The sequence below is a fragment of the Phocoena phocoena genome, chromosome 1, assembly GCF_963924675.1.
Source record: "Phocoena phocoena chromosome 1, mPhoPho1.1, whole genome shotgun sequence".
NCBI lineage: Eukaryota > Metazoa > Chordata > Mammalia > Artiodactyla > Phocoenidae > Phocoena > Phocoena phocoena.
This window is the reverse complement of record NC_089219.1, coordinates 153,122,642-153,137,838: the sequence shown is the minus strand read 5'-3', so window position 1 is coordinate 153,137,838 and position 15,197 is coordinate 153,122,642. Positions and strand designations below refer to the sequence as shown.

At 51.8% G+C, this 15,197-nt stretch overlaps 1 protein-coding gene across 1 annotated transcript; it reads right to left on the bottom strand.

Annotated features, from left to right (window-relative positions):
• Positions 1-8,894: 8,894 nt before the first annotated feature.
• Positions 8,895-11,222, bottom strand: KISS1 (KiSS-1 metastasis suppressor). The gene is made up of 2 exons (XM_065890979.1): positions 11,120-11,222; positions 8,895-9,209 (listed from the first exon to the last, which is right to left on the bottom strand). Exons 1-2 carry the CDS (start codon positions 11,220-11,222, stop codon positions 8,896-8,898), a joined length of 417 nt encoding a protein of 138 aa, XP_065747051.1. The 3' UTR covers position 8,895.
• Positions 11,223-15,197: the final 3,975 nt, after the last annotated feature.

Here is a 15,197-nt window from a genome sequence, read left to right as displayed (position 1 = left end):
GAGCCCTTTAAAGCCCCATCCTCACTGCAGTTTAGATGCCCGGCTCAGTGCAGCAGGACCCTCACCTGTATTTCAGGTCAGTACTCAGGACTCTTCTATGGCAAAGGCAGGGCTGGGGGTCCCAACAGCCGGCCAAGCCCTCTGTGGCCCCAGGCACTCTCCAACCAAAAATGCCCTTCCTGCCCACATCCCTGTCTCCTGCCAGTGGGTGCAGCACATGTGAGCACTGACCCTGGGACCAGCAGTGGGTACAAGTGTGAATAAGAAGAGTGAATAACTTCCCCAGGAAAGACACAACTGTCAAACTATAGACCAGAGTCGCAGGGACCAGAGGATGGTCTTCTCACGCGCTGCTCTCAGCCCACCCCCTCAACTCCTGTGGGGCTCAGATCCTGAGACCAGACACTGCGTATCACATCCCATCAAGACTGTGGCCTGGACTCACAGTGAGCAGGGATCCTGAAATCAAGCCGTGAAGGTTCGTGGAGGGCAGCTCTGCAGAAGCTTAGCTGGGAGAGAGAAGCCCCAGGGATCATAAAGCCCTTGAAGGTTCTTCCACAGAAATTGGAGTCAGACCCGTTTGTACAGCCTCATTGTACAGAGCTGAGGCCCTTAAAGGGTGGCAGGGCGAAAGAATCCGGTTTTAGTTCCGTTCTAAGGAAGAACTGTCGAGCAGTCAGCACCCAGCGAGAGCGAATGCCCTGTGTGCAGTCACCTCCGACCCTGGGACAGTCCGCTCCAGTATTTTTTAGGATTCTGTGTGTCCTGACTCCCTGCCAGGTGGCCCAGCCTGTTACTACCCATTTTCCCTGTCGGGTGAGGATGATTGGAAGGCGGGTGGAACTCCATGAGAATCTCCCTCTGAACCTGGGCCTGCCGGTGCCCTGGGCTGTGGGAGGGAAGGCGCGTGGGTAGGGACCTTTCCCGGGTTATCTCGCAGGCCCCATCAGCCCAGGGGTCCAGTGTTCCTCACAGAAGCCCCCCAGGATCCCACGTCGAGGCCCCAGGCTGCGTCACCTGAGGTCGGGGAAGCAGAGCTGGAGGCAAAGGGAAGGGCTGGGCCACACCTGCCCTTTCCCCTGGGGCAGACTCATGACGTGAGAACCAGTCCCGAGAAGCATAAATCCCGCCTGGGTCCCGTCCTCTCCTCTCTCTTCAGATCCCACGCTGGGTGTGCAGAGTGGGGGGCAGGGTCATTCAGAGGGGTGGTGGGGCTCTGGGAATCTCTCAGGAGACAAGTGGTGCTCAGGGTTTCTCTAAAAATGCCCCCAAGTCCCACTTTGCTCCAGGATAATGATCCCAAGGAGATTTGGGGTTGTGACCAGGACTGGGAGGGACCAACGGAGGTGAAGTGTGCAGGGAGAGAAGGCTGTGTGGTACCCAAGAGGCTGATTTTTGCTACTTTGAAAGGAGCATGGGTTTTTTTCCACCAGCATTAGTTTAGTGGAAAGTTCTTGCCATGGCCACTGCCCTGGGGAAGGTGGCAAAGAGATCAGACTCACTGAGGCTTGGAATTGGGGAGCTAAATATCTCCGGGCTGATACTGCTTCTGTTCATAAAAAGCAAACGGGAAAGCAGGAAAAAAGATAAAAATGGACACGTCTTTTCTTCACCTGTATTCCTCCCTGTGTCACGCTTAACTCCCCAACCCCGGAGGGCCCAGCTGCTTCCTGGGAGGAATTTTTCAATCAGATGGGAGCACTGAGCTTGCAGAGATGAGCAGCTGGGGCCTTGAGAGGAAAAAACAGACCCGGAACGGAGTTTAATAACCAGCCGGGGCTGCCTTGTGTGGGTGGACCCTCCAGAGGGAATAATTACTTGGAAGGCATTGGGGCTGGGACCGGGAGCGTCTTGGAGCTGCGGGGTGGAGCTGCAGGGAACCAAGTGTCCTTAGCTGGTTGTTCTGGGGGCCTTGGAGGAACAGGAATTCAGCCACAGGGTTGGGGTGATCCCAACCTGAGGCCTGCTCAAGTGGTGGCCCAGGAAAATTGAAGGCAGGTCACCCGGGTCTTGGGAGCTACAGGCACCTGGGGGGAGGACAGGATTGGCAAGGGGGTGGGGGGCTTGGTGGGAGAGCTTGGTCAAAGGAGTACTCCTGAAATGAGATGCACCCGCTGTAGTGGGACCAGACAGCATAGCCTGAGCCATGAAAGCTAGAAACACAATAAACTGCTTTTCCCCAAATGGCACTGGTGGTCTGTTTCATTATCAAACAAAGCTTAAACTGGAAGGTCCCTTTTCCAGAGGAGGGGTCACAGTGGGGCAGCTCAGTGGAGGATGTGTGTGTTTGTGCTGTGTGGGGGGTGGTGATGCAGGGGCAGTGGTTCTGATGGGAGGGTGCTAGGGGTTTGTGCGCTAGAGTGTCACCAGCAGAAGTATAGGGAAGTGGTTGTATCCCGAGAACATTTCCTAGAAAATGGACCCCTTTCTTCTCGCTTTCCTTTTTTATCAGAAAAATAAATACTCTCGGGTTTTTCTTAAAATTAAAAAAAAAATTTTTTTTATACAGCAGGTTCTTATTAGTTATCCATTTTATACATATTAGTGTATGTATGTGGTGGTGGTGTGATGAATTGGGAGATTGGGATTGACATATATAAATACTCTAGTTTTAAAATCCAATAGAACTCAGAGACTTTTAAGGATAACCAGCATCTCCAATCCTGCTCTACAGAGGCGACGCCTTTCAGCTCTCTCAGCTATTTTGCTATTGATGGCTGTCCATATTCCTAAAGGTTATGGTTAAACTGCCATTTCTTAATTTTTCAGTTTTATTCATTATTTCTTCTTCTTTTATGGTAATTAAGGATTTCTCTCTCTTATGCTCCGTCCCTCCAACTTTGGCAAAATCAAAAGCCAGTGCTTAGATTATTATAATTAAATTTACATTGATGGTGTATTACACTGACATTTCTTTGTGTAATTTTTTGCTTTTCATTCAGTTCATCATTGGTCCTGCCCCTTTCCCACTCCTTGTTTTTCTGTGCCCAGCTGTTCCACACCCCCTTCCGCCTGGTGTGATGCCCAGGTAATGCACCAGTGGGATTTTCTCCTGGGGGCTCGGTGCTCCTGGGGGATCTCTTTGCTGCTCTCCTCTGTGGCTTCCTATGTCCAGGTTCTGGGGTTTTCCTCTTTCTCAGGTGACACTTGTATTTAGGTGGAAGATGTGTTCCGAAGCTTGCTGAGAAAGGGTGCAGGAGAAGTAAACACTTGGAGTCCCGGCAGGTCTAGAAGTGTTTCCATTCAACCCTTACCCTTTAGAGTTTGGGTGTGAATAGAATGCTAGGTTGAAACTTATTTCCCCTCTGAAATTAGAAGTTGTTTTTCCAATATCTTCTGATTTTAACAAGTCCGGTGCAACTCTGATTCCAGACTCTTCTATGGTTTGATCTCTAGTGGGTTTCACCACCTTTCCTTACCCCTGGCATGGGTCTTCTTCCATTCATGTGCTTCATCCACTTAATGGATGCCCTCAACCTGGAAATTCGTGTCCTTCCGTTCTGGGAAATCGTCCCGCATTAATTCTTTGGTCATTTCTTCCCTTCCATTTTCTCTTTTTCTCCCTTCAGGAGCTCATACTAGTAGGATATTGAAACTTCTGTTTGTTTTCTAAGTTTCTTATATTTTATCTTCTGATTTTTTTTTGTTGTTGTTCTACCTTCTATGAGATTTCTTTAACTTGACGTTCCGACTCTTTTATTTCTTAAAAAAAAATTATCCCGTAATTTTAACCTCTGAAGGCCCTTTCTTATTCTTTGATTATTCCTATGTTTATCGCAACCACTACTTGGTTTTTTGTTTGTTTGTTTTTTAATTGATTTATTTTTATTTTTGGCGTGTGGGTCTTCGTTTCTGTGCGAGGGCTTTCTCTAGTTGCGGCGAGCGGGAGCCACTCTCCATCGCGGTGCGCGGGCCTCTCACTATCGCGGCCTCCCTTGTTGCGGAGCACAGGCTCCTGACGCGCAGGCTCAGTAGTTGTGGCTCACGGGCCTAGCTGCTCCGCGGCATGTGGGATCTTCCCAGACCAGGGCACGAACCTGTGTCCCCTGCATTGGCAGGCAGATTCTCAACCACTGCGCCACCAGGGAAGCCCCCACTCCTTGTTTTATGAGTGCAAAATTTTCTCTTATGCCCTCTGAGGATTTTTTTTTTTAATTTTTTTTTCCCTCTGAGGATATTAATTACAGACTAATTTTTCTCTTGGTGTTTCTCTGGTTTCTCTGTGTTGTTTGCTTTGGTCTTCTCTTCCAAACTAGAGATTTTATTCAAGCTCCTGGGACAACTTGGCTCTCCATTCAGGGCTAAGACAGAGAGGTGGAGGGGCCTAGAAACTCGGTATGCAGGGGCAAGGCTCACAGCTGGTGTACCCCACGCTAGATGGGGGCTTTGAACAGATTTTCCCTGGAGCACTGCCATAAAATGAATGTTTGTGCCCCCCAAAATCATATGTTGAAATCCTAACCTTCCATGTGATGATATTAGGAAGTGGGGGGCCTTCATGGGTGATTAGGTCATGAGGATGGAGCCTTCATGAATAGGATTAGTAGCCCTTATAAAAGAGACCCCTGAGAGCTCCCTGCTCCTTTCTGCCACGTGAGGATACAACAAAAGCATAGTCATCTATGAACCAGAAAGCGGGCCCTCACCAGGCACTGAATCCGGGGTCCCTTGATTTTGGAATTCCCAGCCTCCAGAACTGTGAGAAATAAATTTCTGTTGTTTATAAGCCACCCAGTGTGTGGTACTTAGTTAAAGCAGCCCAAACGGACAAAGGTAGGTACCCTTCAATGTATCTGTCGGTCTTTTCTTTGGGGCGTTCTCTCTCCCATTTGGGGAGGTGGTCCTTGTGCCCTGCATTCTGGGAAGAAACTGGGAAAGGGCTCACACAGGCAGACTTTCACACAGTTTACTCTCCTTTTTCCCTCTTTTCAGACACTCTCTTTATCCCCATCCTTATTGTGCTTGTGACCCCCTCTGACTAGAGGTCTCTACTGAATCCTCGAGAAAGCCTCTAGCTTCTTCCTCATGGGGGAGCAGGGTAGCCAGGCTGTGTTAACTGGAGATAGGGGACTCAGGAAGTCTAGCTTCTCCATGTAGAGATTTCCAGCCAGTCCCCTGTTTCAGTCTAGAATTCGTCCCAGGTAGCTCCAAGTACCGAGACTTGGTCCTTGGGGTGAATCAGTTATGGCCCTTCAGTAGACCTTTTTGCTGGCTTTGAGGTTGTAGCTTCCTTCATTCTGCCAAGCCCTCCATCTAATTTCCATCTTCAATATCTGGTTGTCATTTCTCATCTGCTGTGGTTTCCTTTCCCTTCTCTTTGTCCTTGGGAGTTTATTCCTTTCTTGTTCCTTTGCTACCTTTTAAGGAGCTTAGGGTGTGAGCAGACATGACTGTGTCAGAAGTGGTACCTTTAAACATTTTGTGAAGGTCATGCGGATGAGACTGTTGTTAAGACTCTATTGGACAGATAATAGAGAAAATATAGGTAAGCAAAACCCGAGAAGAGGATGAAACTGGGGGCTCTTTGTTTTGCTCTGGCTTTCCCAGCAAACAAAACCAGTCCTGCTGGCCTCCAGGCTCCCTGCTCTGAGCTGAGTATGGAAGCCTGCTGGGCTCTGATGTTTTAAAATGGAAGAAGGGTGAGGAAGGGCATACTAACTCCCCTGGGACTTGACATCTTTTGCCTCCCTATGACCAAGTCTGGACCTGGGGAAGCTGCTTCCAGAGAAAGGAGACAGACAGGGGCAAAAGTCAGATGCCTGACCCCAAACAGGAGGTTTGAGGGGAGGAGACCTGCTCTGGGGATTGGTAACCTCACCTGTGTTGTCATTAAAGAAGTTGGAGAGGCATCGGGATGGAGTTACGTTGGCTGCCAGAGACCTGCTACCCAAGACAAATCATTCAGGAAGAGGGCTGGCTCTGCCACACAGCAGGGACAGAGAAAAAGGAAAGAGTGTAGCGTGTAGGAAGATTATGATACGTGGAATTAGAATGTGAGAGTCTCACTCTGGGCTCTCTAACTTGCCAGCCGACCTTGGGCGCACCACTTGACTTCTCCAAGAATACTGCCCACCTCTTGCAGTTGTTGTGAGGTTGAAATGGAGTAGCCCTGTGCTTGGCACACTACAGGACTAAAAAATTGCTTGTTAACATGTTACTAGTGATACTAGAGGCAGAAATCCCCCTGCATCCCTCCCACCCCCGCCCTCCATATTCCTTTGCTTGGGGGCATGAGACCACTTCCCTACTAGTGCAACAGACTTACCAAAATGGAAGGAATATGGAAAGAGATGCTCCTACCTCCCATTCCCCAGGGAAGGATGCCCAGGTCCTCCTGGTTTCTTGCCCCTTGGGGACTGTCTAGAGTTCCCAGGAAGGACTGGGTTTGAGAGACCCTAGGCAGCCCTACCTCCAAGTCTTTGGGCTCTGGTGCCCTAGCTCTCTGAGCCCACCCAGAAGTCTTGGCAGGTAGATGGGAGTCCCTGGGGCCCCTCACAGCCTGTACCTTCTCTCCAATCAATTCAGAGTCAGGCTGGGAGCCTCATGAAACCAAAAACCCCTTCACGCCATGGAGATCCCCATCCCTTCACAGCACATGGGATCAAGAACTGCAAAGCCTGGAGTCTCACAGGCACAGTCCTGGGCAGGAAGACCGGGACAGGTGGATCCAGCTCTTCTGCTACCCACTGAAGCAGCTAGAACAGAGATCCTGGAGAGCACTTGGGTTGCAGTGGGAGCTAGTAAGGCCTGAAATGTAGTTAGAGGGGCCACACCACACGCAGCGTCACACAGACACATGTATGTTTCTCAATTTACCCCTCTTACACATACCTTCTCACACACAGGCCTGCTTCTTATACCAGAGAACACATTTCACTCTCCTGTCCCTGAAGCAACATACACACACACACACCCCCCTGCCTCCTATCTGCCTAAACTCGAGGTCACGAGGAGAAGTTAAGGGAGATCACAGGAAATTTTGTAAAATTAGGTTGGCTAAGAGCAGATTTTAGAGATCCATTAGCTTCTTCCTACGCATAGACTTCATCAGAGAAAGGATTGGTCCAGGGAATAGGAGAATAACTCACTTAACAAAATAGCTGTTGAGTTTATGATTCCTCTCCCAGAGGTACAGGGACACACCCCCCAGGCCATTTGGGGGATGAAATATCAACAACATCACCCTGTCGTGCATGCTAGGACATGAGCTCACAGCAGTACCAATAATCTGAGAGATCCTGGAGGACGGTTTCAGAGTAGAGATGGGGGTAGGGCAGGTTGTCGTGTTCCCATAGCAGCCTATCTCATTGCCATAGCAACAAGATTCTGCCTCCATTCTATGGAGTCCTGGTTTCTGTAATGGGTGGAACACTGGTGTTTCATGGAGTGGTGGTGGATCACACAATCCTTCTAGGAAAGAACATTTCCATTCTAAACCAAGCAAGGTAGGGACTTCCCTGGTGGTCCAGGGGCTAAGAATCTGCCTTCCAATGCAGGGGACATGGGTCCGATCCCTGGCTGGGGAACTAAGTTCCCAATGCCCCAGGGCAACTAAGCACGTGCGTTGCAACTAGAGAGAAGCCCGTGCTGCAACAAAGAGCCTGCGCACCACAGTGAAGACCCAGCTCAGCCAAAACCAAGCAGGGTACGCGTAGCGTGAGGCTCTCAAATAGGGCTGGGTTTTCTCGTGGGCTTAGAAGCCTAGAATTCCTGGAGTTTCCCAACTGACAAGCTCTAGTCCTTCCTACAGCAGTTTAAACTCCCCAGCTATTGGGGGCCCCCAGGAATGTCCCCACAAGGCAGGTTGACCATTCCTGATGTTCACCACAGCTGACTCAGATGGAAACCCTGCCACGTCAGAGAGGTGTGACAGTGCAATGGGGAAGCCAGGAGCCTGAAATGGCTTGCCACCATTGGCTGTGTGCCTTGAGCGAGATATTTATCTTTCTGAAGCTCAGGGTTCTCTCTTGTGAAAATGGGGTTAACACATGCTCAGCCCCCTGGGTGGTTCAAATGATGTAGAGAAGTGATGAACATAAAGCACTGGACCCATCCAGGGTTTTCGGGGTGGGGGGGTGGGCGGGGAGGGGGTGATTGGCAGATGGATGGCCCAGTGCACTGCTGACACTCCTTGCGCATGGAGTGGGGCTTCAGTGTGGTTGTGGCCAAGCACCCCAGTGGAGGTCTGACTGTGGAGCTAAGGTGTTATTTAAACCTCAGTGGATGGGGCAGTGGTTGGTATCATCTTCCAGATCAGGCTGTCCGACTGGCTAAAAACTTCCCTGGGAAAGGGGAAGGTACTTGAGCCATCTGCCTTCCCCTGGCCTAGATCAGTGCTACTCAAAGTGTGGGTGTCGGCTCATGGCCCTCTGAAAAATGTTGGTTACCCATCTGCAGTGACATAGATCTAGGAATTAAGAGAACATCTTCAGAAATTTTTAGAGCTATTTGATATTGCAGTAACACCACCCAAGCAGCATCCAATTTGAGCTTCTTTTTAGTTATTTTAAAAAGTCTTATAGAGATTCAGTGTGTGTGTGTGTGTTTAAAAGTCTTATAGTCAGTGTGTGTGTGTTTGTGTGTGTGTGTGTGTGTGTGTGTGTGTTTAAAACTACCGATCGGCCCCGAATTGGGGGAAAAAACAACTTGGTCCTTTACCTCTAGTTTTAAAATCATTGACCTTGATAACACTAAAGCCTTCTTAAAACCAGCTGAAGATCCAACTGAGAGAGAAGGGGAACAATCTCATCCGCGCCGCTTGCAAAAATTAGCCACGGATCACAAGCAGGTGAGACGGCAGCATTTCCTTTATTGCTTCAGGAAAAAAGCTGCAGGCCCCTCCCACTGCCCCGCCCCCAGCCCCGATTTGGAAGGTCTAAGGCCGCACCTCCGCGCTCAGCCCCGCCCGGCGCCTTGGCCGCGGGTGCCGGGCGGCGCAGCCTGCCGCTTTCCGTAACGTAGGCCGAAGGAGTTCCAGTTGTAGGCGGACAGGTCCTTCTCCCGCTGCACCAGCACCGCGCCGCGCGGGGCGGGGATCAGGCGACTGCGGGGGGCGCACAGGCCCGGCAGCTGGGGCCCAGCGGAGCTCTCGGGTGGAGGGCACGGCGAGGCCCCCCGAGGGCTCGGCCCGGCAGCGGCGGGTTTCCTCTCCGCGCACCGCGGGCTCTGCGCCCCGGAGGCCAGGAGCGCCGGGGGTCTGAGCCGCGGGCCTAGGACAGAGCCACAGGGAGGGGCTGACGTGAGGCCGGGGACGGGGAAAGACGGCTTTGGAACACCTACTCACATCCCCATCCTCTGCTTCCCTTTTGTTCCTTGACCCCTGGGAAGCTCAGAGCTCCAAGCTCAGCAGCATCTTAGCTTGGGTGGTTAGGCCATTTGCTCCTCCTTCCTTCAATATAGCTTTGATTTCACATGTTTTACAGAATTGTCTCGAATGTCTTTTATATTGATTACTTTTTTTTTTTTTTTTTTAGCAAGCAAGCAGGGTAGAGCTTGGAAAGAAAGAAAACTCAAGTATTTTCTGGACACCCAGCTTTGCTCCTCTTCGCGGCCCTCTGGCTGGCTCGCTCGTGCATCAGGCTCCCACTAGACCGAGCTCCTAGGGCGGTTGGGGCCATGTTCATTCCTCTCTGAGTCTCTCAGAGTCTTGAAAACAGTGCCTTGCACATACTAGGGCCTCAAAACTGCTTGTAAATTATATAAAAGCTAATGAAAGGCTTGTAGTTACAGAAATGAAGCAAGTGAAGCTAAGACCATTGTGCCTCCACACCCCCAACAAGTGTGACCCCTAAAAGGCTATATAAGGACTTCAACAAAGAAGGGAAAGGATCTGGGTCACCTCAACCAGCTCACCTCCCCCACTCCAGGTATAATCTTTCCCCTTCATACTGACGGTTAAGGAGGCTAATTTGGAAGGCACTTCACATGCAAGGCTCATTAAGTGCACTATACCTTTTAGCAGTAAAGTAGCGCAACTAGCTCTCAGGAGACAATGACCCCAGCAAATTGTGGCAGGAGATCAGTGGAAATGAGGTCTGGGGTGTGAGTGGGTGTGTGTTGGGTGGAGGGTAGTTGGCTTTGAGCCCTGCTCTTCAGTGCCCTGGCATACTCTGGAGAAGAGCGGGCATGGTCCAGAGTTAGTTATAATCTTCCTAGGAGGGCCCTGGGCCTGGCTGAGATGGGAGAGACAATGACTTCCTTTCTAGCTACAGCCACCATCCCAGCAGGAGGATCACCGCTTAGGCTATTGTTTTTAGCATCACCTAAGCTTTTGCCAGAAAGAGCTAAGAGCTCAATGTCCCCAGGGCAGTGATGATGTTATACTCTGGGGGATCCTCCCTCACCCAGAAAGAACACCCGATCCCAGGAGAGAAGACACACTTGGCAAGGGACACCCAGGGCCATGTTGTCTTTGCTTTGGGATAGCTTATGGGCACAGCGATATCTTGTGTATAGAGAGAATGCTGTAATTCCACAGCTAGAGGAACTGAGGTCCCCAGAGGCCAAGCTGACCACCCAGCAGTGCTAAACCCCGCTCCTGACTTGGGGATGAGCACCGTCCTGGCTCATGCCCTGTAGAGGGCACTCTTGGGGAGCTCAGTGCCTGCTGGGTTTCTGCAGCATTGGATTGAGTGACTTCGGGAACGTTTCTTTACCTCTCTGGGCCTCAGTTTCTCCAGCTCATCAGTTTCACAATGAACTCATCATGTTGACAGATATTAAGGATCTGTCCTTTTGTGTAGGCTATTTTTTATTTTTTTCAAGTTTCCCATAAAGGAACTGAGATCACTGGTAAGACAAACTTGCATAGTAAATTCCTTCCTAGCAGAGCTGCACAGGGAGGTGGTTGGCGGAGAGCAGCGAAGACCGTGCAGGAGCTCGGTGGTTAACAAGCACCTGAACCTGGGTGAGCCTCCTGATGTCCGTAACGGGGGCAAGACATTCCTGCTTGCAAGGTTAGCGAGGCCCCTAAATGTGTTGCATGTATCAGTCTTAGGTTTCCATTAAATGCAGCTTTAAAGTCACGTCACGAGACTAGCCATATCTGAAGAATGTGGTAACTCTCATTTTGCAACAACTCACTTGCTCCCTCCCACCCTTCTTCCCAGACAACACATACCTGTGGCTCTAGGATTCTCCATGGGCGGCGCCTTTTCTAATGTCTCCCTGAAGGAGATGGCACAAAGGAAAATCATCAGCCGCCAAGAAACCAGTGAGTTCATCGTGGTCCTGGAAGTGTCCTGAGACCAAGACAGAGAGAGGGAGGAGGGACTAGGTTAGGCACGCCCTCTGGGCTGGGTGATGGGGCAGATCCCAGCATGAAGTGGGACCCTTGGAAGGGAGGAGACAGCCCCTGCCCTTGGAGGCCCTCAGTGGAGGGATGAGGCTGAACAGACACAGCACGGAAATGGGACTGAGACCACTTGCACCGTATTGTCCAAGCTGAACTCATGCTAGGTGAGAATCATAGGGAGGGCTTCCTGCAGGTGAGGCCAGTAAGGTTAGGAAGGAAGGAGAGAAGGAAAGAAGGGAGGGAGGGAGGGAGGAAGGATCCATATCAGTGGAAGCGGCAGGACTGCTTGGGTTGGAAAATGGCCAGGATTCTGAATCTCAGGTTTGCTCGAGAGGAATGTTGGAGAAACAAGGAATGAGATGCAGTGTGGCAGTGAGCAGGGAAAGGTGAAGTGAAGTGGGGCAAGGAGTTCCACTGAATGGAGGACGCTGAGGTCCCAACCTGCTCTCTGGAGCCTGGGAGCAGGCACTTCTTCCCTCCATGCCGGGCTCTGCATAAATGACAACTTTCTGTGCTCCACTCTCCCCGCTAGGATGTGCCTTCCCAAACCTGGCCCAGTTCCCTCCCGCTGTAATGGGAACTTAATTCCTTTCCTTTTTCAAGAAAAATGAAGAAAGAGGCAATCATCTTGCTTGCTCTCATAACCCTTCATAGCCTTGAAAACCGTCATTAAATTGTCTTATTGCCTGTAATTCAGGAAAGAGAAAAAAACTTTCCCTGATTTATCAGGTCAACTGTCTCCATATTCTATTCCCCGTGGTCTCTGAGAGGATATGAATATAATTGACTTCATGATTTTGGCTGTTGAGGTGGGAGCTGTGTGCTCTGACCCCCTCTTCATCCCCTTTCCCCTCTCATCCCCAACCGCACCCCCCAGCTCTTCCAGCTCCCAAGTCTGATTTCTCTTTGAAAAAGTCACCAGGCATTTTGAGACTGTCCAAACATGATTAAAGACAAATTGGTGGAGAGCCAGGCAGCACTGCAGGCTGAGCAGAAGGGAGTGGGTGCCAGATCTAAAGGCTCGAGCCTCCCTCTGTGGTCGAGCGGTAAGTGGACAGGGCGGGGGGACTATCATTTGTGCCCGTCAGCTCCTAACGGTGGCTCAGCCCCATCCATCCCTCTGTTGTTGCCCCCACTCCCCTTTCCTCTCCCTGCTCCAACCGGGACGCAGGCATGGGGTAGAGTAAGAGTGGGATTAGGAGCGCTCAGATCTATAGCCACAGCTCCACCCTCCCTCCCTGTGAGACAAGAGCAAGTCACCTCCCATCTCTAGACGTTATTGCTCTGTGTATAAAATAAGAGCATTGAGTCAGACTGGCCACCGACTGTCCCCTCAGATGGTCACTTATCCTTGCAGACTTTGGCTCTGTGACACCCTGAAACCCAGACCATGGCTTTCTGCACCTGCCTTAAGGCCTGGGGCAGGGCATGGAGTAGAGAGAGGATCAGTCCACTAGAGAGAACAGTGTAAAACCATTTCTTTTATGGCTTCAGACCATGGATGCACAGGGTCCAGGTTAGTTCAGAAATCATTCCTGATCGCAGCACCTGGTTGGTGCTATGAGTGCACAGGTGTGCTAAGACACAGGGTTGCTTCCCCAAGGCCCTCCCCTGAGATCTAGCACAAGAAATTGAGTCGTAATCAGAATCATCTCAAAGTAACATGGTAAATGATAGGCTGGAAGCACGTGAGTACAGGGTGGGTGGGGAGGCCTGGGGGTGTGTCAGAGCCCATGGGAGCCTGATGCGGAGGGTCCAGGCAGGCTTTCTGCAGGGGGTGGCACCTGAGCTGAGTTTCAGAGCACTGAAGGCAGTCCCAGCAAGGGAGCTGGAGCTGGGTGTGGAGGGAAGTGCAGGCCCTCCAGCCTGCCAGGAGGGTGAAACTTTGCTGCAGAGAGAGTGAGTGATGAGTCTGGGGAAGGGGCCACCAAGGGCTTTATCCCCAGGCGGTGCGAGCCAGAGGGGAATGTGTGTAGATTAGCGTTTCACATGGAGCATTCAGGCTGCTCTTCAGAAGCAGGACGGTGAGTGGGGAAGGAGGCAGAGGGCGGGCTGTGTGGTTAGAAAGTAGTGTTCCTTCTTCATGCTCCTCTCACCTGTATTGCACCCTCCCCATCCCATCATAGGTAGCACTTACCATGAGAACTTTGGGTTTCCCCCACTACCTGTCCCCAGTGCACACCTACACCCCTCCCCCAACTCTTGGTTCACTGCCCAGCACAGGGGCTTTTAACACATGTGGTAGAATTGAGTTGTTTGGAAAAGAACCATCAGCTTCCAAGGGGCCACGAGTGGCTGTCCTGCTGTGGGCATTTTTGTGGTCTCCCTGTCCCAGGGGTTTTGTACCTAGAGAGTAACAGGAATTCCAGGCTTGGTTGCAAAGCTTTTGGGGTGGGGCAGCTCCCTTCTGCGGTGATCCCATCTCTTAGTGCCAGGGCTGGCAGGGTACACGGCGGCTCTTTGTTTAGGTCTGTGTTTGCCATCCACACATCAGGGAACTGCCCAGAGGAGTCCTATTGAGCCTGTGAGCCCCAGGAGTTCCCCAGCTCCCTCCAAAAGCTTCTGTGGCTGGCCTCTCATCCCAGCCAGAGAGCTCATTCATTGTATTCATTCTTTCTACAGAAAAGAATCCCCAAGGTCCTGGTTTCATAAAGTGCAAGTTACCCAGACATCCCAGAATAAATCTGGCCAGCCGAGTAATCAGGGAAGATCGGCACCCCCTTGGCCTGCCTGGGACACCTCTGTCAGTCTTGGAACCGAATTCCTGCTCCCAGCTTGGGAGCCTCCCTGAGTCCGGCCAGAGCCTTCCCCTGTGTGGGTGGCTGCAGCGCACCTACCTTGCCTTGGCTCCGTCCTGAGGGGTCTCCGAGGTGATGACACTGCTTGGCTGAGTGAACACCTGGAGGGAGGGGAGATGGGCTCCTGGGCTCGCTGTCACCAGCTCCCTGGTCACGTCCCTTTTATAAAGCCCATGGTGACGTCTCCAGGCATAGGCCCACCTCTGCCTCCCCCTCCCTCCTCCTCAGACCCCCTCAGAGAGCACGGCGCTGGCGCTCGGGCCGATGACGGCTGACTCCCGCCTCCTGGTTCTCATGACTGAAATCAGCCTTGTTCTGCCCCTCCAGAAGCCTTCCAAGGCTGGCTTTCTGATTGCCGCTAGTTCTTTCCAGCTTCTCACCGCTTCTCCCCGACCCACTCCAAGACCCATTCTGCCCCAAGCAACATGGAAATGGACTGTTTGGGGGCGGGAGCGGAGTGTCGGCGGGCAATGTTCCCCCTCCAGACAAGTGAGTAGGATGCAGGGGAGGAAGGGGGAGGAGGTGGCACAGTCTGCCCCGGGGGCTCCTTGCTCCCCGTGTGCTCCCGGCTCTGGCAGCTCAGTTGGGGTCTCAGACCAGAAGGCGGCTCCTGGGCTGGGATCTGGGATCTGAGACTGGGTGGGGGGATTGTCTCTTTTTTTCTTCCTTCCTTCCTCCCTCCTTTCCCCAAGCAATTCCTGAGCACGGGCTCAGCACAGGGTTTGGAGATGAACATGCCGAGGTCTGATGGGCGAGACAGGTATGTGAGCAGCTGGCTAAGAAAGCAGCACCTTTGCAGCTCTAGAAGGTGGGCGTAACTGGGAAGCACTAAGGGAACTCGGAGGAGTGCCTTCCAGCTGCAGTGTGTCCGGAGGTGCTGCTCCTGGAGCCCCACAGTCACGTCCTGTGGCACCTCGATCACACCGTTTTGGAATTGCTGTGAGCCTCGCTTTGAAGTGGGGCAGGTCTCCTTCCCTTTGCACCCTCAGCACCCGCTCCTTTGCTCCGTACAGACACAGGGGCCCTCACAGAGACTTATTAAATGTACGCATTGCGGGGGACTCCCGTCTCTTTCTTGGGCCTGCAAGGATGCGCTTTACCCTTGA

Coding starts and splice junctions, on each gene's coding strand:
- KISS1 (XM_065890979.1), bottom strand. CDS start 11,222: ATGAACTCACTGGTTTCTTGGCGGCTGATGATTTTCCTTTGTGCCATC. Junction 9,210..11,119: donor GGAGAATCCTAGAGCCACAG/GTATGTGTTGTC, acceptor GCTCTGTCCTAG/GCCCGCGGCTCAGACCCCCG.